At 39.1% G+C, this 23,262-nt stretch overlaps 3 protein-coding genes across 4 annotated transcripts in view; all 3 read right to left on the reverse strand.

Moving 5' to 3' along the window:
- Nucleotides 1-98: 98 nt before the first annotated feature.
- Nucleotides 99-5,729, reverse strand: abhd8b (abhydrolase domain containing 8b). Its single transcript, XM_051672918.1, has 5 exons — nt 5,438-5,729; nt 3,546-4,312; nt 3,273-3,443; nt 2,885-3,101; nt 99-2,662 (listed from the first exon to the last, which is right to left on the reverse strand). Exons 2-5 carry the CDS (start codon nt 4,301-4,303, stop codon nt 2,354-2,356), a joined length of 1,455 nt encoding a protein of 484 aa, XP_051528878.1. The 5' UTR covers nt 4,304-4,312; nt 5,438-5,729; the 3' UTR covers nt 99-2,353.
- A 401-nt stretch (nt 5,730-6,130) lies between these two features.
- On the reverse strand, nt 6,131-12,019 carry dda1 (DET1 and DDB1 associated 1). 2 transcript variants are annotated; one of them, XM_051672922.1, is made up of 5 exons: nt 11,744-12,019; nt 10,559-10,624; nt 10,326-10,377; nt 10,099-10,160; nt 6,131-7,513 (listed from the first exon to the last, which is right to left on the reverse strand). In XM_051672922.1, exons 1-5 carry the CDS (start codon nt 11,750-11,752, stop codon nt 7,403-7,405), a joined length of 300 nt encoding a protein of 99 aa, XP_051528882.1. In that variant the 5' UTR covers nt 11,753-12,019; the 3' UTR covers nt 6,131-7,402. The 2 variants fall into 2 exon arrangements, with proteins under 2 accessions (XP_051528882.1, XP_051528881.1); XM_051672921.1 differs by having other exon boundaries at nt 10,544-10,624.
- An 8,210-nt stretch (nt 12,020-20,229) lies between these two features.
- The window catches only part of LOC127426570 (anoctamin-8-like), a 36,295-nt gene continuing 33,262 nt past the window's right edge, over nt 20,230-23,262 (reverse strand). Inside the window, exon 17 of the mRNA XM_051673461.1 lies at nt 20,230-22,080. Within this exon, the coding sequence (XP_051529421.1) occupies nt 21,403-22,080 (678 nt within the window). The 3' untranslated portion in view covers nt 20,230-21,402. The remainder of the gene's footprint in view (nt 22,081-23,262) is intronic.

The following is a 23,262-nucleotide window of genomic DNA, read 5'->3' on the forward strand; positions in this document are numbered from 1 at the left end:
CATCTTTCTTGGAAGGGAAAGTGGTATGTTTCCATTCTGAAAATCGTTATTATTTGTATCCATTGCACAGGACTTGAAAAAAGTAGTCCTGCCTCCCAAATTGGTGCAGTTCAGTTTTTCTGTTGGGGAAAAAGAAAACCCATAAAACTACCTTGCTTATGTCAAAGCTGATGTTATTGCTGTGACTGTAGTGACACTGAAAGAAATTGCAAAAATAACCAATGTTTTCAAAACAGCTTTCCCATTAGCCCTTCATCTACTGTTGTTCAGATAGTCCCGCCCTCAACTCGCACCATTGGTGAAGTTGTTAGGTGGGATCTAATGCTGAATTCCATTCAAGTCTGATGTGGGATATTCCTACTTGAAATCTCCGATCATAAAAGCATTCCATTGCCAGATGCTCGGAAAATGACGTATAAGGAAACAAAACTGGAAGGCTCCTGTTAGATTAGCAGGGGTTCGATTGTCACCAGAGACGTCTCTTAGCAACCCAATTGATAAACAGGTTGCAACACTAGCATTTGAGCTATGGGTGTACAATTATCAAAAGAGTAAAATTCATCATGTTTTATACACATTTCTGCAGATGTTTGACAATTTTAAGATTTAATATCATGTAATGTAGGAAGTGTGACTTGTTTATCTATATTATTTAATAAAAGTGAATGTTTTCTCACTTTGTATATACCCCAGGTGCTGACAAATATGTGTGACGTCACGCACTTGTATGTCAGAGAAATTGGAGTTGAAAATGTTTGCACGAGTTTCCAGTTTGTAATTCCGACTTAAAGTGGTGTTCCATTGCACTTTTCCTACTAGGAAGTTGGAAAATCCGACTTTCCAAGTTGAATGGAACGCAGCATAAGCGTGTCCCTCAAAACAAACAGGAATTTCTATAGTGCCACAAAGATACAGTGTTAGTTTTTGAGAAAATAAATCTATGAATGGCAAATTTAAAGATGTCTCTGCATATTAAGCTGGGATAGAAGTATTCTAACACCAAACAAGGTAAATTAATAAAATATTGAAGGAATAGTTCACCCAAAAATGAAAATATGCTGATAATTTACTCACCCTCAGGCCATCCAAGATGTATCTGAATTTCTTCATCAAAACAGAATTTAAGACTTTAAGGATTTCATTTCAGGCCTCCTCCTCTAAACAGTGCAAGTGAATGTACTCCATTTTTTGATGGTCCAAAATGCATATTTAGGGTGGATCAAAATAATCTTGGATGGCCTGAGGGTGAGTAAATTATCAGCAAATTTTCATTTTTGGGTGAACTATTCCTTTAAGTGCTCATTCTGTCACTGAAGGCAAGGGGATTTAAAGATCTGTGTTCATAATTATGTTGATGGTTGTGAAGTTGTTTAAGGTGCACTCAGTAATTTTTCCATAATAATAAAAAAATAAAACTCAAGACATGAATTGTAATTTTGCAATATATGTAGGAAATCATGACTACTCAAATTCATATCAGTAACCTTATAAAAGCGGTTTTATTCTACATGGAGAGGGTCGACATGGGGGCTGCCAGTTTTGATTTAAAATGATGCTGCATCCAAGCCACGAGGTGTCAGTGTAAGTCCAAGATGACACATGGACAAAAGTTACTGAGTGCACCTTTAAATGTTAGCTTTGCCATTTCCAACAAGCTTTCACTAATATTCAGGAGTGGTTGCATCGAATTTCGAATTTTTTCTTGAAGATGAGATAAATCTTACAAGTGAATAATAAAATGTTTTGTTTCCAATATCTGCAATTAAATGCAGACCTTAAAATGTTTTTTTTTTTATTATCGCATCAGTTTCTCAACATAAAAAGATAGCAAATTAATAAAAAAAAAAAAAAGTGTCATTTTTAGGTTCTTAAGTGAATATTACATAACTCGAGATAAGTATTTGACACATGAAGTCAAATAGCTAACAATAAAAGCCTGAAATAATGCTGACAAATGAAAGAGATTCCATTTACACCAAAAGTCTGCATTGCATATGTTAGACTGTGCAACACTTGGAATAATATATATAATATAGAGATTGTAACTTATTTGTTGTAAACCTTTTGGACTGATGGTATTATAAGAATTGTTTTATTCCATTTAAACATTTAATTTTTGTAGTTTTTAAGTTGGCTTTTGTATTGGCTGTGATTGAAAGAAAAATTTCATTTTCTAGGGATCTTCATCTCCTCAGCCAAAACCTGAAAATATTAAAGCAAAACCCCACTGTCGATTGGTACATGTAATTTATAGCAGTTTTTTGTGTTCTCTGCAGTCTTAAACATACCAGCAGGTGACTGTTCGAGCACATCCTCTTTTCAGGTTTAACCAATTCCTTTGCTTGTAGATCAGCTATTTCTTGCCCTTAGATTTGTTGTCAACCAGGGCCTCTGTCCCATTATTGCTGATCTTTGGGGCAGTTGTTGGCCTTATGTCTGACTGAGATTTGGAGGGCGACCTAGGGGCAGTTTTAGGCCTTGCTGTGTCCTTGTGAGGTTTGGTGGAGGTCTTTGTGGTGGCTGCTTCCTGTTTGGTTTTTGGGTCAGTTGATGGCTGCCAAAGGAAGAATTCATGTAAGAGAGTATTAACTACATCAGGGCACTCCATCATGACCATGTGACTGCCGTCATCAATGACCTTCAGAAAGCCCAGCAAGAGGATCTACAAGAAAGTGAGTAAAGTAAGAAGCAAGTATGATTGTGTTTTGCAAAAACAAATTAAATTATAAAGCACATAAGTAATTTTGGATGTACACATCAGCTTATAAAAGGAGTAGAAACTAATCAACAGCCAGTAAAATTAAGCCTGTGAATTTATATTTTATTCACAGATTCTCGTATAAATCTAAGATGGGAAAAAGTTTGGAACAAAAAATGATTGTACCTCTGCCATACGTTGGTCCTCTTGTATTGGTACAAACTTGTCGTACATGCCGTGGACAAGCAGAACAGGCACAGTGAGTTCAGCATGGTAAACCTCATCACCCTCCGGCCAGTACTGTCCACTCATCATGGACCGCAGAACGAAGGAGGATACATTGAAGGCATTGTTTTCTTTCAGTAATTTCTTTTCTCGTGCTCCCTGATGGGCAAATCCAGCCCTTCAAGAAAGGAAAGACATCTTTTTTAGTAAAAATAGAACTGAATTAAATGGAAAAAGTGGTTGCAGACAGACATTCTTGTTCAAAGTGGCAAATAAAATTCCCACATGATAAACTCCAGGCATGGACTAATAGGTCCAGTGCACCATTCGGTCTTGGCTTTATCCTTACATGAGGAAGCTCCAGGTAAGGCACGGGGACAGGAAGTTAAGGACACAAGTTGGTAAGTTGAAGACAGAGCAGAGACTGGGCTCGAGCGCTGTAGGACCACCACCATTAATCATCACAACCTTGTGAACTTGCTCTGGATACTCATGAGCCAGGAAGGTGCAAAATGAGACTCTGCTCAAAGAAGAAAAATGCAAGAAATTAGTGGAAAACTGTTTCTAAGGTATCTGCATATGAGTAAATGTTCTTTTTGGACAGAAAAGAAGAAATCCTCACCCATACGAGTGCCCTACTAAAATATTCCGTCGCTTTGCATATCTCTTGAATATGATTCTAAGATCCTCAGATAGAGCGTAAAATGTATATGCAGCAGGGATTTGAGGAGCTGAACTCGCACCATGGCCGGCCAGGTCTGGGGCAATGACCTCATAGCCAAGTTGTGAAAAATAGTCCAGTTGGCTTCCCCAAATGTCCAGTGATCCTCCAACCCCATGAATGAAAAACAAGGCCACATTAGGGTGAGTGCCTTTGCAACATGTGATCTTCCGCTCACAGTCAATCACGATGGAGCGTTTGGGTTTGCGCCGTCTGCGCTGTGGTTGCTGCTGATTCTGCGGCGGTGCAGGTTTGACATCTGCATTCTTTCCTGCATCAGACCCTGGTGTTGGCACTGCAGTCTGGCCCGCTGCTACCGGAGGTTCATAATAATTAATCTCCTTATCCACAGTGCTGTCTCCATTCTGATAGCGGACCATCTCTGGATGCGTAGCTTCATTCACATTCTCAATCAGAAGTTGTCCGTTTCGGTACACTGAGATTTTACGCTTGCAGCTTACAGTACCCCCTTCCCCAGTCCCTGGCTCCTCAACCACTGGTTTGTCTGGAATAATATGTCGAACTCTCAAAACCCTTCCTGGTTTCACCTCCACAAATTCAAAACCATCTGTAGGCTCAGAGGATTCAATTGGCACCACCACGTTGGTTGACTTGCCTGTGAAGCAACAGAATATTCCATCCACAAAACTGGTCAGCATGGTGAACACCTGGGGAAAAGAATAAGTACAAATGTGTTCTCACAAAATCAATGCTTTATTCAAGGAATATGGCTTCTACTAAACTGTGAATTTTCAAACAATACTTCACATAATCGTATATATGATCTTCCTGCTCTGTGTGTGAAGTTAGCAACCCTGTCAGGGCTGGTGTCCTGTTGCTTTCTGACTCCCTTGCATGGTTAGGTTCAGGGTAAGGTGTAGAGGTGGGCTTTAGGGATAGGGATCAATCAGTCAGCGGAGAGTAAGAATCTGGCGGGGAGTCCGACTTTGGCACCCAAGGATAAAACGGTGCCCCCATAGGGGTTGGTGCCCTAAACAGATTGCATAATCTGCGTATAAAGAGCGGTGGCTCTGCCACCCATACATTTACTGTGATCTTAAGTCATATCCACATAAAGGATATTTGTTATCTTAAAATGTTTACTGAAAAAAAAAATTACTGAAAAAATACAAATATTGCATCTAAAAGTCATACCACAGACTTTCAATGGGATTCAAGCCTGACAGTGGCTGGGAGATTTCTGAAACTTTTAAGCTACTCAAATAGTTTTGCCATATCCTCTAAGTAATGTTTCTGCTGGACAATTCCACTTTAAATACAAACCTCTGGCTGAAGGAATGTTTTTTTTTATAGATTTGCATGTATTGTTGCAATTAATGCCCAAACGCTTCCAGTTTCTCCTGCTGAAAAGCAACTCCAGATCATAATGCAGCCCCCATCATGCAATATGGAAGGGACTGTGTTACCTGGATGTTGGTCTGTAGATGTATACTGCTTTGCTTTCTAGAGCATTTTCTAAATAGCTTTGGGTTTGGTCACATCCCCTTTCTCATAAGAGTTTTGTTTTAGGCAGGTCTAAACAATTTCTCCCATTTTAGCCAGTGTTGTAGCTGGCATCTGGATCACTTTTATTAAAATTAACTTTTAATTAAGTCACTCAATTTGGTTAGATAGTTGCTTTGTAGTAGTAGCCATGTACTAGGGTATTGTAAGGCACTGTAAATAGTTACGTCACTAGTATTTTGGTATGGACTTTCTGGTTTACCACCGATTTTAAATACAATCCTGTTTAAATAAATATAAATTCCCTGATATATAGTATAATATCTTACCTGATCACCAATGTTCCCAATACATGAAAAAGCTGGACCGCTGACTCTAGTCGCTTCTCTTCGCAGTGTAATGAAAACGTGGGTCGGTAATCTGCTATAGGCTACTCAATCCAATAATCTAATCTAAATAGAAGTTGTCCCACTCGTATTTCTTTTAAAGATAGTTTAAAGACTTCCTTTGCTCTAATAAAATTCATAAGTGCATAAACTGACCATTTTTTGTTTTCATTCTATTTCTATCTTGCAGGTCTAAGTGTTGACATGGTCACAGTAAGAACTCAGGATTAAAGTGGATTACACCTGTTGAGCTTATGTTAATAGAGACCAGCCTCACTGAAAACATGCCACTGGCTATCCAATATTATGTAGAATTAATCAATCACATATATAGTCCCCCATAAAATGCTTGACACAAATTCAACAAAGTCACTTTATTTTTCTCAAAAAATGACCAAGGGAAAAAAAATGTTGGTAAGGCTTTAAAAGAACAAGAAAATACAAAATGTGGGTGTTTTTGCAGTCATCGTGGTATTAATGCTCTAAACCATGTAACTAGATTCAAATTGGGCTGCACTTTGCACACTTCCCCCTTATTATTATCATCATCTTTTCGGAGCTTTTAAAAGCCACCTTTACTCAAGACATTTGCCAAAGACATGATGCATGCATGTTTTTAAAAAAAATCTTGATGGCTTTAATAAGTTTACTTTTTATTTTTTTATTAGAACACACCAACAAACCTTTCCAAGAAAAATGATTTGGAACACTTTTTAAGACAATAAACCACTGGCATAGCTGACTTAACATCTCCTAATATTGTGCCTAAAGACACAGTAAAAGCACACAGTATTACGGATATGTTGCGAGTACACCTGCTGCAGCACAGTATTAAGCAACATGCACAAAGCTCCTCCTATTTAACCGGATCCTCCACAACCACAGTTCACTGACTACCTCTTCAGGTTAAGAGAAGAACTGCTGCATAGTTATGCCTCAAATCACAGAACTAGGGAAAAATTTTTTTACAAATCCAGATAACAAACAAGAGGCCTCATTAATGTCCAACTTGGGCAAAGTCCCATCATACGTAGTAGGCAAAATGACCATAACTGGATCAGCACACAGGGATTCATTCAGACTAGAATCAAAGTCAATGATAAAACCTAGTATCTTAAGGCAGTCAATCGGTTGATGACTCCAGAGCAAAGCCTGCTGAAACTAACAAAGCACTGAAAGCTTATATGACAAGATGGGGTAGTATGAGAGAGAGAAAGAGAGACACATTGACTATGCATTTGTAACTCACCATTTGTATTTCTTCACATCATCAGAACTGCACTGTCATCCTTGACCTGTGACATTGGTGAGCGATAAAGAGGCCTAGCAGTGCATTCATGCACAAGTATGCATCTGCTAGGAAGACCGTCACATTATACCAACACAAAATACTACATCTAACTCTGCCAAACAAGGCTGTATATTTCAGACATTTCCCTTTTTGGACACTGAAGAGAGACTGTTTTTAGTACCTGTGGCGGAGTGTATCAGGAAAGCAACGATCCACAGCAAAGATTATGAGAATGCTTAAACACTTTTCATTTCATTTATAGTGTCCTAACAAATCACAATGTCACATCTCACAACGGTTCATAGCAGACACTCTGGACATTCCTTATTATGTGCTTGGTAAATATTTCTGCAAATATTCCCCCCCCCAGCAGTTCAGAGTTCAGCAGAACCAAAGTTGGCAGTGGCACCCCGTCGTGCCCCCATGTGTTAAAAACTGGGCAGACAGGCTGGGTGAGGGGCACTGACTGCATCAGGAAGCACTCAGTGAAATAAAAAGCACACTATAAGTGTTTATCCATTTCTTTCTTTTTTCTGAGATGAAATTCCTGTGGGGTGTGCACAGGAGAGAGCTGGGCTTGTCGTATCTGTCCTTGTGCTGTTGGGTGGCAGGTTTCTCTAAGAGTCTTCGTTCATCTCCTGGCTGTCTGTCCGGGCGATTTTACGAGGGGGTGCTGGGCTGCCTCCCTCTCCATCTGCTTGCTCCTGCTCTCGCTTTTTTGCTGCATTCTGCGTGACATTACAGAACCCCCCCCCCCACACATACATTTAACTTCAAACTTCAGATAAAAGTAAAAGCTTTGGTGTGCTGAGGGGCTGCCATTCCTTGTTTTTTATTTAATTGTATCCCCTTTTCTCCCAATTTGGAATGCCCAATTCCCAATACTTAGTAGGTCCTCGTGGTGGCTTGGTTACTCACCTCAATCCGGGTGGCGGAGGACAAGTCCCAGTTGCCTCTGCTTCTGAGACAGTCAATCCGCACATCTTATCACGTGGCTTGCTGCGCATGACACCGCGGAGACTCACAGCAGGGGAGGCTCAAGCTACTCTCCGCAATCCACGCACAACTTCCCACGCGCCCCATTGAGAGTGAGAACCCCTAATAGCGACCACGAGGAGGTTACCCCATGTGACTCTACCCTCCCTGGCAACTGGGCCGAACTGGTTGCTTAGGAGACCTGGCTGGAGTCACTCAGCACACCCTGGATTCAAACTCTCTACTCCAGGGGTGGTAGTCAGCGTCAATACTCGTTGAGCTACCCACGCCCCCGCTGCCATGCCTTGTTATAACCATGTATGTTTATGGTTACAAATGTTGCCTAAGATGCATATATAAAATACAGTCTATTACACAAATTTACTTTAAGAAATTATAAAGATATAAACCGATTTCAGGTTTAGGTTTAAAATCTGATGGTACCCGTCGAGTCACACAGTCTCAGGTACGGGTCAGGTTCTGGCTTTATTTTAAGGCCTGTGCAGACCTCTAGCTCTTGCTCAAATTGCCAGCTCTCACTGAAAATGAATGATTTCCACTTAGTGCAAATCACTGTCATGGTGATAGCCCCTTTGCAGAACTTTTTTTGTGACAAATGCCTAAATCTGAACTATGAGTAGGGATGGGACGATATATTGAATTTTGATATATCATGAACCAAAAAAAAAAAAAAAAAAAAAAAAAAACGAACCATATTGAGGCACAACTCGATATTTCAAAATCTGCAACACTGTTTTTGGTCCATGTTAGAGGTAGACCGATATATATTGTTTTTACCGATTAACTGGTGCAGAAAGTTGCTTTTTAGAACTATCGGTTATCTGCAAAAATCTATGCTGATAGTTTTTTTTTTGTATTCCTCTGTGTTCCTCTGATAATTTTTTAACTATCCTCTGATAGTGTTTTAAACTGAAGCAAGGGCATGCAAAGAAAAATGCGACTATATGGAAACGTCCCTCAGCAGCAAACATATCGTGTCTTCAACTTCATGTATTACGGATAATAATATATAGGCTATAAAAAGCTTAATTTGGTAAATATATTATTATCCAAGAACATTGTATTGGAGCCAAGTCTCCGTCATTTCAAAATAAATTCTATGAATGATTTTAAAAACTATCGGCTGATTAATCGGCTATCGGCTTTTTCCACCACCTTAGTTATCGTTATCGGCAAAACCCACTATCGGTCAACTTCTAGTCCATGTCATCATAAATGAAATGACCTGCCAAACATAATCTCTTAATTGCTTGATTTTACCCCTACTGAGCTTTTTTCTACACTGTTTACAGGGTTCACACAAGGTCCTTGAAGTGCTTAAATTTAGAAAATCATTTTTTGTTGAAAAATGCTTGAGATTAAAACAGAACATTTCTTCCGTGTAATGTGTGTGCATCAAAGATGAAATCCACGCACTCCACTTTCATTGAATTACGTTTCTTTTAATATCCTTTCTGTTCTTAACAGTCAAATAAAAGAGTAAACAGAAATATAAATTTAAAATCACAAATAGCACAGATATGCTAAAAATGGAGACCTCTCTCATTAATGAACCGGAACACTGTGCAAGTCTGTGAGATGCACACTGAACTCTTAAAGTGACAGTAACCATTTTAGCACTTGTAATACAAATTAATGTTATTACTTCTAAATTTTACAAATTATTTAAAACACTGAAAGCTCATAATTAATATATATACAATTTCATGATATAATATTAACTGATAGAAAGTAGAATTTTTATATTTTTAAAAAGTTAAAATGTGATTAAAATATTGATGACAAACTATTAAAAAATATACACTTTCACAAACTTTTAAGGACAGGTTTTGTTCAGTTCTATTACTTGTTCTGCACCTGATCGGCCTGAACGTAGCCCACTATTTTTGAAGGTTTATTTGTTTGTGATATTTTCTTATAAAGGTATATGAGAAACTCTTATTATATCAAATGTGAGCATTCATATTGTGTATTAAGGAACTTTATTTTGATGAGAAATTATAATATGCATTTGCGCAAACATTGTCATACTTTGTAATTTAAGTGTCATTATATTTACTCAAGCTTATATTAAATCGTGAACCTCATATCGTATATCGAACCAAATCGTGAGATAACCATATCGTCCCATTCCTAACTCTGAGTCTCAAACGAAAAAGCTTGTTAAGGCGGAGTATGAAATCAGTATATTTGTCCATTGTAAAGGAAACATATAGAATCTTATTGGTCCATGGTCAGAAAGCAACAATAACAACATGCTGAAAGCAGATGCTTTTTATAATTTGTTTTATGCTACTGGAGATAAGGAGACACTTGCCTTTTTGTCCCACTGTTGATGAAGGTAACGCAAAAGGATGTTTGTTTTCTCTGTGACAATGACTGTGGAGCGAAAGAGAAAAACAATTCTAAAATTAGGCTTGAGATTGAAACAAAGTGTTTTGTGAAATACATCAGGTTTAGTTTAGATTTAGTCTAGATTTTCAAATTTTCACACAATTTTCCCCACTTCTAACTTAATTTTGAGGCCACAAAGAAAGCACTCACTCTGTTCAGAGGGGTATTCCCTCGTAGGCAGATAGACTGATGGCCTTCTGTTCTGTTAGAGAAAAATATAGCCAGTGAGTGTGATATAAAAAGAAACCTGAAATTGTCATTCTCAGCTGTAGTGTCAAAATGCTCAAACATTCAGAAAGAGGATTTTTAACAGTTCAGGCATAAAGAACATTGCAAAACTGTTTATCCTTTAGTTCTGTAAATCTTACCGATGCTTTACATACAGAATCTGCGTGAAACCTGCTGAAGTTAGTCTTGTTATACACAGGTAGTCCTTTCAGGAAATCTGCCTTTAAAGATTTCAGGGACAAAAAAAATTAAAAAAAGAGGTTAGTATTAATACATCCATGGGGTAACCCCCCAATAATCAAAACAAGTACAACCAACCCCCCCCCCCCCCCCACCCCCCACCCCCATCTGACATTGGACATATCATAGTCTAGAGGGGAAAGACAAAATTTCCTTGGTAGTCTGTTCTCATTCTAGACATGATTTGATGTGAAACAAGTGAACTTATACTTTACAATGAACTGCTTGAGAGCTATTAATAGTAACCTGACAGACCATAACAGATCTATTCCCTTAATAAAAGACTATATTTGCTCATGATTCTAGACGGATTGATAATAATATCCATCTATCAGTCATCTTTTAATTTTAGATTTAAAACAGACAAGATAAGAGTCATTTTATAGAAAGCATGGCGCATTTCTCCCAACACTGTAGGCAATCAATGACAGGAGGGGCCTTAATAGCTCTAATAGAAATATATAAATAAACGAACATATAAATAATTAAGGAAAATAAATATATGTTATTTACAAACATCTGCTGTAGATAATTAATTTCAATGCACTACAAACGGGCGATGATGATGCATGCACACCTTTGGGCGTTGCCAGTGTTATTAACTGGATGTATGAAGGTTATCAGAAGCTGTATCTGTTTAATTGCACTGCTTCATTAAATTTGATAATAACAGCAGTAATAAAATAAACACATGCATGTCGTGACTGCCAAACAAAAGCTGAAGTCTATCGAGCTCGCGCCTCCCCACATGCTAACACATTAGCATCAAAACATGACACGAGTGAGAGGATGTTATGATTACTCAAACACCGTGTTGGTTGAGAACAATCAAATAACAGTTTGTTAACCGGATTTAAACATTATAAGTGTCTTTATTTCACAGCTGTTTTAAGAAAACGGTTCATATAAACTAGCCATTGGAGTTAGTATGAAGCGGCCTAGCGTGCTAACTCACACACTCAACCTGACAGCTGCTAAACATGAACATAATTATCACCTTTTAAGTCAAACTTTATCATTAAAGACAACATTTCAATGTTGAGTGCTTTAAAACTGCTGTGACATGAAAAGAGGAGGAAATCATGAGTACAGAAACTTACTTTGTCCATGGTGATGTCAGCTCAGCTCAGCTCAGTCCAGTAGTTGTGAATGTGCTCAGACAGGCCTGAACACTGACTGAGATCACACTGAGCCCGGTACCGACAGAACCGACACCAATAGACAGCCGAACGCACACCAGAGGAACCACAGTTACCACACAGAGATATACGTGAACACAATACGCCACAGAAATATGCACACTAGCCACAGTAACAGGTACAGCCAAAGTCCTGTTTCAGCAACAGTTAAAGCCTGCCTGCCTGCCTGCCTGCCCCTCCCTCTCTCTCTCTCTCTCTCTCTCTCTCTCTCTGTTCAGGTTTCAATAACCCCCTCTCTTTCCACTGTCATTAAATAAATTATAAATAAAATAAAATGACAGAGAGAGTTGACTGACAAACATAGCATCTAAAGTTTTATTAGTTATTTGTACAGTAATCATACATTTTTATACTACAAAAAGATGTAAGAATGCTTACACTGCCCAGCCTTATAAAATGTTATTTCAAATGATTTTTTTGTGATTTTTCCCTTTTTTATATCACCATAAAAATGGGAGTTGCGAGCATGCAAACATATTACCACAAATATATAAATATAAACACTGTATTTTCCCAATTGCTTTGACAGTTTTCCTGAAAACAGCAAAGCCTTAAAATACACTGAACACTCAGTCATTACCCACAGTGCGATTTCTGTACAGTAAAACAATAAGATCTTTATTTTTACTGCAAACTCTCCTGTTTGCAAGTCAGCGAACACAATATCAAATGTCAAGCTTTTCTTTTACTGTGAAGTAAAATAAAGAAGTTAAATGGAAAACGAAAACGCATGATTTAAATGCAAATAGCCCACAGTTCCCTTTCAAGTCGGTCACTTCGACACTGCGTCAATAGCTGACGCTATGGGAAACTCTTCCCAGGAGTGACAATTTCTGTAACCCTTTAAAATCACGGCAATCTATTGGCAAATGGCGCTTGATGCTCCGTTCCAGATGCACACGTCATCACGGGCACATGAACGGGAGCACAGCGCCATTTCATCAGAATTTTTTCCTTCACGGTCGAGATTTCGCTATGTCTTTGAAACTGCACACCTTTACAGCAAGTGGATTATTTTCTACCTCCCTGCTTGTGCTTTGACAAAAAGCATGTCCTTTATCACTTTCGTGTTTGAAATGCTATTTCATTGTGATTTGAGGATGATTTGTCGGCAGCACAAGCCTTGCATGCCTCCCTGTCTCTATTTCAAGCATCTTCGCCCATTGAGTTCACCTGTGACGATCTGCGCCCCACAGTTGCCATGCATGGTGCGATCACGTTTGCCGGTTATGACGAAGATGGGAATGCTACATCTCCAGGAATATGTATATGGAGCTACAACTGTAAATCTGTTAATCTGATAAACTGAAAGATTCAAATTTACCACCATGTCATTCATTAAGACAATACAAAAACAATACATTTAAATTGTTTTATTATCCCATTTCAGTTCTTACAAAAATATGACAAAATAAAAGAATATTTCCATTCCCTAATATTGTTTTCATTAATAAAGAAAAGTTTTACAGTGGAACATTGGAAGAGCTCATGATAGGTTTGTAAGGTTGCCTTCAGAGAGGGAATTCTACACAAACATGTGGCCCTTCTCAACACAATAACTTCATATTTCACAGTTAGACCGAACGCAAAGCAGTTCTTGCACAACAAACGTATGCAGCCTTGCAATGCTTCCAACTATCAGTAGAAACTTAACTATTCACATCATTAAACAACAACAAAAATGTGAATGTTATTAGGCCAGAGCTGACAGTTTGACTTAATTAACTGGAGAGATGTACATGATGTACCTTGATGATTCAGCAATGACAACATTTTACAGCAGACTCACGGTTTCTGAGATCATAATTTGATCTATTATTTTGCAGGGTTCAGCTTATTACAGAAAACAACCAACCAACAAACAAAAAAGGTCTCTTACAAACAATCACTTCAAACTCTTCAGCAACTTTATATTTCCCTCGATACTGAATGTGATTCTTATGGTCTATCAGTTAGGAAACCTGAGTTACTCTTACAGTGAATGTGTATCAGTTAATTATTACATAGAGCTAAAGACTTTCGTTCGATACAGGTTGAGGGATTTTAGCAATAAAGGTAATGTCATACTAAAAAATTAAAATCTATTTTATCATTCATGGCAAAGGAAATAAATGCTTCTGTTACTGCAAGGACTATTACCAAAGTTTTTTTGCACATTATAAGACTATTGCTGACAATCACATATCTAATCTTTGCACAAAAACGTATATCACAGGGTTCTTAGTACATGTTATGCAAGGATTGATTTACAGTATCTTATTCAAATACCAAGACAGTTGATGATAACTGTAATTTAGATTCTGCTGAAAGTTCTTTTGACAGCAAAAAATTAGAATTAGTTTTCATTTTGATAAGGTAATTTATAATTGGTGGGAAATAACTGTCAGCATTTAGGAAAGCAGAGAGTAAGCAAAAGCCCATGGTATTGTGTTGACAGTTGAGTATTAAAACAGCTGAGGGTTCACTCAAAGAAAGTTTACTGCTGTTTGAGGCCAGGTGACTGTAATAATGTAATAATAAATCATTACAAACAATTTGACCACGACGAATGACTTAAACATATACTAAACATACTTAAAATGTAACATTTAACATTCAGTCCAAAATATTATTGCAAAAAGTTCTGTCCTGGCAAACAAATAAAGAACAAATGCATAGTTTATGTTTTATTTTCTATAGGAAACTATAATCTAAATAGTTTAGGCACCTCTCATTTCTCCCTCACCGTACACTTCCAAACCATAAAATAAACACCACATTCCCTTTACAAAGATTTAATTGCTTCACAGAAACCCTTCACAGGGTTTGACACTGGGACTTGTGTAGTGGATTTTTTAAAGCAACAACTGAGCACAATGTCTTGGTATAAGACCCTCCCTTAGTTGCTCAAGACACACTTAGGACACTAAGTATAAATTAAGTTCTTTCAAAAACATATTCAAACTGCCTGTAAAGACCAGTGAACTTTACATTTTCCTTCATATTTAAATCTGAAGCACATGCTTAGCAGCCTAGAGGGGTTTCACTAAAATAATGTGACTTTCAGAGTAATGCAGAGGTAAATATTAGTCTTGCTTCAGTAAATAAAAGAATAAGAAACAATTATATAGATACAAATAATTAAAATTAAGTGACAGTAGAATATTTCAGTAGTGTAATTATAAATTAAAATCCAGCATTTTCATATGTAACTAGGCAGGGTAGTAATCTATCTTTTCAATTTCTTGCAGGATAACTAATCAATATTTAATTATATATATATATATATATATGCAATGACTGCATATCTGTTTCTCTGCCATAACTGCCATGGTGCAAAGATACTGTCTGCACTTATGGTAATGTATCAGCTTAAAGGTTCAAAACAGATCTACTGTATAATGATACCAGCATTTGTGATGAAATGCAGTGTGATGATCATCTTCTGAAGCAGTTTGTTTTGGGTGAGAAAAGACCAAAATACAACTCCTTTTTCACTGAACATCTTGCCATTGCAGTCCCTATGCAGAATCATGATTTCAAGCTCGATTACACTTCCTAGTGCTTGATGGATGTGCAGAGCACAAGATGGCGCTATAGGAAATGAGCTTGAAATCATGATTGCCAAGGAGACTGCTGTCAAGATGTACAATGAAGAGGAGTTATATTTTGTTCTGTTTTCACCCACAACCAAATGGATCGCTTCAGAAGACATTGATTAAACCACTGGAGTGTGATGGATTATGTTTATGGATATGGACTTTATCTCCTTTTTGGAGCTTTAAAGGGCCTGATCACCAATCGCTTGCATTGCATGGACCTACAGAGCTGAAATATTATTCTAAAAAGCTTTTCTGCAGAAGAAAGTCATACACACCTGAGATGGCAAGAGGGTGAGTAAATGATAAGAGAATTAAAATTTTTGGGTGAACTAATTTAACAATAGGGTAAAATGGATATATGATTTTCAGACAAATAATCAACATCACACAAACACAGACATACACACACCCCGCTCTTGCCTTTTTATCTTTGCAGTTTTCATTATTATGTTTCATCATTAGTATTTTTTCTCTTAACTTATTTGTGCACTTAGTAGTTCAAAAACATCCCCCCAAAAATCCTCATCTCACATAGTCAACATGAAAACTGCCTTTCAGGGGCCGATTGCATAAAACCACTGACTTAAGACTGCATACAACATTTAGTCTGACTAACTAAAGACACCAGAGAAAGGCTGTTGCATAAAACAAGCTCACAGCTGTCTTTAGTAAGACTGTCTTATTTGCATTGCACTGTGGGAATAGAAAGACATTGAATGACTTTAAACAAAATGGCTGACAGTTGGCTATCAAAACAGTTTTCAGGTCAATATTTTTATATTAAAATAATATAATGCTTTATAATTCTATATAAATACAATTCTAATGAACAAATTTAGTGATTTGCAAATAATAAAAAACAAAAGGAATTTTGTTAACATCGTAGAAGTGATATTCTTCTACAAAATTTCAACTTAGGTCCCTTTTCTGACAGCTAAAGCTCAGCTAACAGTTATTTTCCATGGCATGTACACAAAAGTTAGCCTAGGGTTATGCAGTCTTGCAAGTTTTTATGCAACAGTCTTAAATGAAAATTTTATAAAACTAATTTGTAAGACTAGTCTAAAACAGATGTATGCAACCAATCCCAGGGCATGGCCTCGTATTATGCATGGATTCACTTTACTAAACCACTTGTACTTTTTTGCTTAAGTTGCTATTGCTCTATTAAACCAGCTGTTTTAAAAATACAAAAGTCACTCACAGTCAGAACTGCTGCATGTCCGATTATCGTTTTTGTGGTATTTTGGAGGTTTTATGGAGTGATTGGTATAAAATTTGTGATTACTGATTTTTAGTTTTGTTGTTTTCTACTGGCAACCCATTAAAATATTGACATTTATCAATGGTCAGAAATGGTCAGAAATGCAGCTCATGCATTTCTAGCTGGGTTGCAGTGCAAAAGGCAAAGTGTGTGTAAATAAAGGCCCAAACATACTCTACGCAAGTACGTGAATGCAGCTACGCAATTTGCTACGCAAGCTCGATTTCATGCGTCGTTGCATTGTGAAATATGTCAGCACTAAATTCAAAACACATCGCAAGTACGCACTGCATTCTCAGCGTTGCCGCAAGGGGCGCTAGGGCGGATTTTCTTCTTTAAATCAACAACTGTCATGCCTGACTCGGGCAGCAATTTGAGTTTAATCTTTTCGAAAAATATATACAACTTTTTGTCCCCAGTCCATTCAAATGAACTTGTTTTTTCTCTCTGTCTCTCCCCACTCCTCAACTATCGACTCATCTACCACATCTGGGCTGCATCCGAAAACGTAGGCAGCTGACTTGCTGCCTAATCACTTAATGGATTAACTGACAGCTGTTTTGAATGAATGGAATGCTTAAGGAGACTGGTCTCCGAACAGTTTGAAAAGCACCTTATTTTCATCCTGCCTTGTATACAGCCTCTGAAGGCAGCATTTTCCCGGTTTTGGATGCAGCACCGATTTCGTGGTCACGGCAAAAAAATCTGTTGCCTTCTTGTGGTCTGAGGTTTGTAACCGCCAGAGCGACGCAAGAGCGCACGTAATGTATGTACAATGGGACCACGCGTTTGTGTACTTGCGTGAAGTATGTTTAGGCCTTAAGTGTGCATGTGTGTGGAGGTGGGTTCTTTTCAACTATGTTCCTCCAGAACAGGGTTTCTCTTTTGCCCACTTCGACCCACTTTTTTTGATTGCCAGTCATCCATGACCCACCAATATAGTGGCCTAAAGGGACTGTCACACTACACTTCGTGCTCCATGCACTCCCATTCAAATGCATCCAAATGCATCAGAGCAGAAACGCAAGCTCATGCAAAGAAATTTCGTACTACGCTGCGTACCAAAGTTCAAGCTTGGTTAACTCTGAACCGTGAATTTGTACAACAAGATGCATCATTTCATCTTTTAATACTGGACTATCCCATATTTTATGGGACGGGTGGCAACCCTCCTTGGGACTGCCAGTCTGAAATGATGTCCAGAGATTGAATTGCATTCAGACTAGCATGGCAATCCATGGAGCTAGTGCATGCAACGCTACATAAAGAGACCTTGTCCAAAAAGAACGATTAGTAGCATTGATGGATTATTTTGATTGGACAGCTAATAATTAATGTCAGAGAAATGCAGTCTCTTACTTGTCGGTCGTTTAGGTAAAGCTGGGGATATTACCATGATTCGACAATAGAGGTCAATGTTGCCCCAAACATTGCAAATGTATAGTTTTATGTATACTTCTAATAATTCATTTCTACCAGAGAATATTTAGCAGAGATGGGCCACATCTATTAAAATGAATGGGAGAAATTGGAACGCTCAACGGCTAACGTATGTAGTTAAATGTCCCGCCTTACAGTTAAATAACAGATATCGCCTGTCAATCAACTCTAGAACGCGCATGCACATTAGCTATAAAAGCCGGTGAAATTGCGTTTTTTGACATAATATGAGGTAAAGAATCACATTTTATGATACCAGTATTGTCAGATTTTATTGATGTGATTTGAAATACACTATATTGCCAAAAGTATTCGCTCACCCATCCAAATAATTGAATTCAGGTGTTCCAATCACTTCCATGGCCACAGGTGTATAAAATGAAGCACCTAGGCATGCAGACTGCTTCTACAAACATTTGTGAAAGAAAGGGCCGCTCTCAGGAGCTCAGTGAATTCCAGCGTGGTACTGTGATAGGATGCCACCTGTGCAACAAGTCCAGTCGTGAAATTTCCTCGCTACTAAATATTCCACAGTCAACTGTCAGTGGTATTATAACAAAGTGGAAGCGATTGGGAATGACAGCAACTCAGCCACGAAGTGGTAGGCCACGTAAAATGACAGAGCGGGGTCAGCGGATGCTGAGGCGCATAGTGTGCAGAGGTCGCCAACTTTCTGCAGAGTCAATCGCTACAGACCTCCAAAGTTCATGTGGCCTTCAGATTAGCTCAAGAACAGTGCGTAGAGAGCTTCATGGAATGGGTTTCCATGGCCGAGCAGCTGCATCCAAGCCATACATCACCAAGTGCAATGCAAAGTGTCGGATGCAGTGGTGTAAAGCACGCTGCCACTGGACGCTAGAGCAGTGGAGACACGTTCTCTGGAGTGACGAATCATGCTTCTCCATCTGGCAATCTGATGGACGAGTCTGGGTTTGGCGGTTGCCAGGAGAACGGTACTTGTCTGACTGCATTGTGCCAACTGTGAAGTTTGGTGGAGGAGGGATTATGGTGTGGGGTTGTTTTTCAGGAGCTGGGCTTGGCCCCTTAGTTCCAGTGAAAGGAACTCTGAATGCTTCAGCATACCAAGAGATTTTGGACAATTCCATGCTCCCAACTTTGTGGGAACAGTTTGGGGATGGCCCCTTCCTGTTCCAACATGACTGCGTACCAGTGCACAAAGCAAGGTCCATAAAGACATGGATGAGCGAGTTTGGTGTGGAAGAACTTGACTGGCCTGCACAGAGTCCTGACCTCAACCCGACAGAGCACCTTTGGGATGAATTAGAGCGAAGACTGCGAGCCAGGCCTTCTCGTCCAACATCAGTGTCTGACCTCACAAATGCGCTTCTGGAAGAATGGTCAAAAATTCCCATAAACCCACTCCTAAACCTTGTGGAAAGCCTTCCCAGAATAGCTGAAGCTGTTATAGCTGCAAAGGGTGGGCCGACGTCATATTAAACCCTATGGATTAAGAATGGGATGTCACTTAAATTCATATGCGTCTAAAGGCAGGTGAGCGAATACTTTTGGCAATATAGTGTATGTTCTTTGATCATAATCATGATCAGAGATTTTGGTCTTTCTCCATTCAAGTAGATAGGAGTTGCACTGGCATGACTGAAAATAGCCTCCTGAGAGCGTTCCAAAGATGGCCGAGAGTGACTTGCTAGAAAGAGTTTGTTTGTACTCATGACAGAAAAGATCTCGTGACCCACTTTAGAGTCGCGACCCAGTGGTGAGAAACCCTGCTCTAGAATATGGCAAAGCATTAACCATTATGGGGCGAACTCACTAAACAGTCGCACCTCTTTAGTGCAGTATTTCAGCAAGAAACCATCTGTCTTATTCATACACAATGAATGGCTTACTTACAGGTTTTTCTGCACGCTAAAGCTGAAGTGAGTAATTTTTGCACCACTAGCGGCACCAAATAGAACTGCAAAAATAATCATTGACCACGTTTCCACCTGGAATTAAGATGCGTTTTTGGTGATCCGATCACAAGTGCTCAGCGCTAAATACAGGTGTAAACGGGATTTAAAACATTTTTGTGATCGGATGACTGAAACCAAATGCAAAGGTAGAAAGAAATGCATGTAAATACATCGCACTTGAGGTAATCCGTCCTGAATGCATCACGGTCAGCAGTGACGCACCTCCCCTCACCTGTCAATAAACCGCTGTACTAAAACAAGAGTTGAATCTTTGAATTACATGCTGCATCAAAAGGAAATAACCTTTCGAATTTTTTACATTAAAAAAAGCGCATACATGCACAAGCACGGGAACTTCACGGATCTTCTTCAGTGTGTCTGATATCAACATGCAGAGACACTGATGATTAGCACACACATCTGAATCTCAGACAATTCGGCTAGATTACATTTCATCTGGGAAAACAGTGCGTTGTTTTTACACTGTGTGTGTGTGCTTTTTTGTCTTATTACTTTTTTTTGCGGTTTATTATCATTCAGTAGCATACTGACATAGTGATTGATGTATGTCCTCATGAAATCAGAGAGCCTCCCCACGAAATACAATCACAGAAGACGCATTTGCGACGCATGGTAATAACAGGTGGAAACAGCAATTTGTCTTGGCTACTTATAGTTGACCCTTCATATTAACTGGGATACGAGAACAAATTTTATCATTACAAAAATTACACACATCAGATTTAAGCTGAGACAGAAGAAAGTATTTCTTAGAAAAAACATAATTGGCATTCTTTTCAGCATAAACATACCTCCTTTCCATGCAAATGAGGGCCACATTCACCAAAGTCAGAACTATCTTTCTGGTGCTCTTAATGAGGCACTATCACCGCAAATGGAATGATGCCTTTAAATAGAGGTTTATTAGAATGACATAAGGGATGTTTGTGTACTTTTTCCAGTGATCGTGGCAGCAGTAATTGTAGCCACTTATTGTCTTGCCGCATTTCTGTTACTAGGGTGCAAATTGCGACTAATTGCAATAATAATAATAATAAAAGCATTATTTTTGTGGGCGCGTTTGCGCCATTACTTGATTTGCATAATTCTTCAGTGAATCAGGTGCTAAAAGACAGCGCGTTCAAATAAACAACGCCATCAGTGGCCGCAATTATTTCTTAGTGAATTCCCCCCAGGTCATTTTTTCTCTCTCAACAGCTTTGGGGTCAGGTCTTGCACAGTCTCCAACAATAGAAGAGGACCTTCTGCTATCCACTCTCCCTCCCTCTGTGTTGCTAAGTAGTTTCTCACACATGCGTTTCACTGGAGATCAATTTGTTGTTACATCTTTGGGCCTGACGGCTCCGCATCGGATGAGGATCCATTTTCCCCATTCTCTCCACAAGGGGATGGGATCTCATCCGGAACCCCGTTGAGGTCGGACTTTGTGGGTGGCTTGTCCTCCCCTGGTTTTGAGGGCTGAGCCACATTTACACATGCCCCACCTTCTGATTTCCCAAAGTTAAAAAGTTTCCCAGGGTTGAAGGACTTGTTGGGCGACTGGGATCTTTCTACCCTCTCCTGGACTGGAGGAACTGTTGATGCACTTGTATAAGCAGTTGCGGCCTCCTTCTTATTTTCAGGAGACTTTAGGAACTTGAAGCTTAGGAAACCCGGTAGCTTGGGTTCATTACCAGTGGGTGACTGTGGGGAACGGGCCGTCCCAGAGGAGAACTTGCTCTGCAATGGGATGATCTGCTTCAGTTTCAGGACATTATTGTTACCTAGAAGTGAACTGGGTCGCTTGGGTTTTTCCCCTCCAAAAGTGCCTCCCCCACTCCCTGGTTTGGATTTGCTACTCTGGCTCTTGTCGTGGTGGTGATCTCCACCCGAGGAGTCTGGGCGGCTGTCGTCTCTATCACGCCGAGCCTGATAGTCCGCCTGGCGCTGACGCTCCTCTTCCTCACGCTTCCTTCTCTGCTGCTGCTGGAAATGCTGCTGCGCCTGCCGCTCATGCTTCTAATAAACACACATATATAAACAACAATGAATAATACAAGTATTTACACTGGACTCATTTATTATAGTGACAAGGTCTACAATTACCTTTTCTGGAGACTATTCTTAGGCAGGAGTTGAAGGTTCATTAACATACAATACACCCACAGTTTGCTCACATACACCCACAGATAGCACAAACACTCCCGCCCACTTGCTCTTTTCACTGGCATAGCGCTGCGCTTTGCGCACTTACAAAAATACAGCCCCAAGAACAAGTCCATCATTTATTTTACACACACAAAAATAAAAAACACAAAAATCTTGCAGACTATACTTCTAAATAACTTTTAAGTAAGGCTCCAGTAAGGCTCTTCTTCGTTTCTTACGTTTTAAAATCACATTAATGGACCAAACAACTAACCTTAAAAAGTTTTTACTCCTTCTCCTGCCTCTGTAATGTAAAAATTCAAATCTTAAACTGTTGTGGCAAGCTGGCCAAACACAAGTCAGCATCACCCCTGACAACCATTATCAGCACTGGAATGAAAAGAGCAACTGGGGGAAGGGGGAGACACAATGAAAACGCCTCAACCCAGAGACTAATGTTTTGTATGTTCTTCTAACAGATATGGAGTGAAACCGAGACTAGCGATCTCCGCTGCTCCTCGATACACACAGCAAGCTGCTGGACCACCCACTTACCACCACGCTGCACCACCCCTGAGGGACCCATACACACTGTTCACTGACCTCTTGCCAATGCCCCTGCACTTTACCTTTCTCACCCTCGATTGCTGTAAATAAAAGGGCCCCATCGGGGGAAAAAATTGCATTACCTTACTGCGTTTGCCTTCTCTGTCCCGCAACACTGTATATACTGGTTTATTGACAGAAGTGGATATTGGAGTAACAGAACACAGTAATTTAAACCATCTATAGAATAAAAGAAATACGTATATAATATAGAAACAATTAACAGAATTTATAGGAAAGGAAATATTGTAATATTTCACGAAACAAAATAACACTTTTGATTACCTATTACTTCAAATTGATGATTCAGAAATAATAATATCAGTGATGCAAATTTTTAGGCATGTTGAATTGGACTCTTACATCTACAAAACCATTGCATTAACAATAACACAAAACAAAAAAGCAGCTCACGCTTGTTTATAGTTTTTTACTGAAAGTGGCCAT

Source organism: Myxocyprinus asiaticus, chromosome 35 (assembly GCF_019703515.2).
Source record: "Myxocyprinus asiaticus isolate MX2 ecotype Aquarium Trade chromosome 35, UBuf_Myxa_2, whole genome shotgun sequence".
In the NCBI taxonomy this organism is placed as follows: Eukaryota; Metazoa; Chordata; class Actinopteri; order Cypriniformes; family Catostomidae; genus Myxocyprinus; species Myxocyprinus asiaticus.

Coding starts and splice junctions, on each gene's coding strand:
- abhd8b (XM_051672918.1), bottom strand. CDS start 4,303: ATGCTGACCAGTTTTGTGGATGGAATATTCTGTTGCTTCACAGGCAAG. Junction 3,444..3,545: donor TTAGTAGGGCACTCGTATGG/GTGAGGATTTCT, acceptor TTCTTTGAGCAG/AGTCTCATTTTGCACCTTCC. Junction 2,663..2,884: donor AGGACCAACGTATGGCAGAG/GTACAATCATTT, acceptor ACTTTCTTGTAG/ATCCTCTTGCTGGGCTTTCT.
- dda1 (XM_051672921.1), bottom strand. Junction 10,378..10,543: donor ATTCTGTATGTAAAGCATCG/GTAAGATTTACA, acceptor TTTCTCTAACAG/AACAGAAGGCCATCAGTCTA. Junction 7,514..10,098: donor ATCAACAGTGGGACAAAAAG/GCAAGTGTCTCC, acceptor AATGTCACGCAG/AATGCAGCAAAAAAGCGAGA.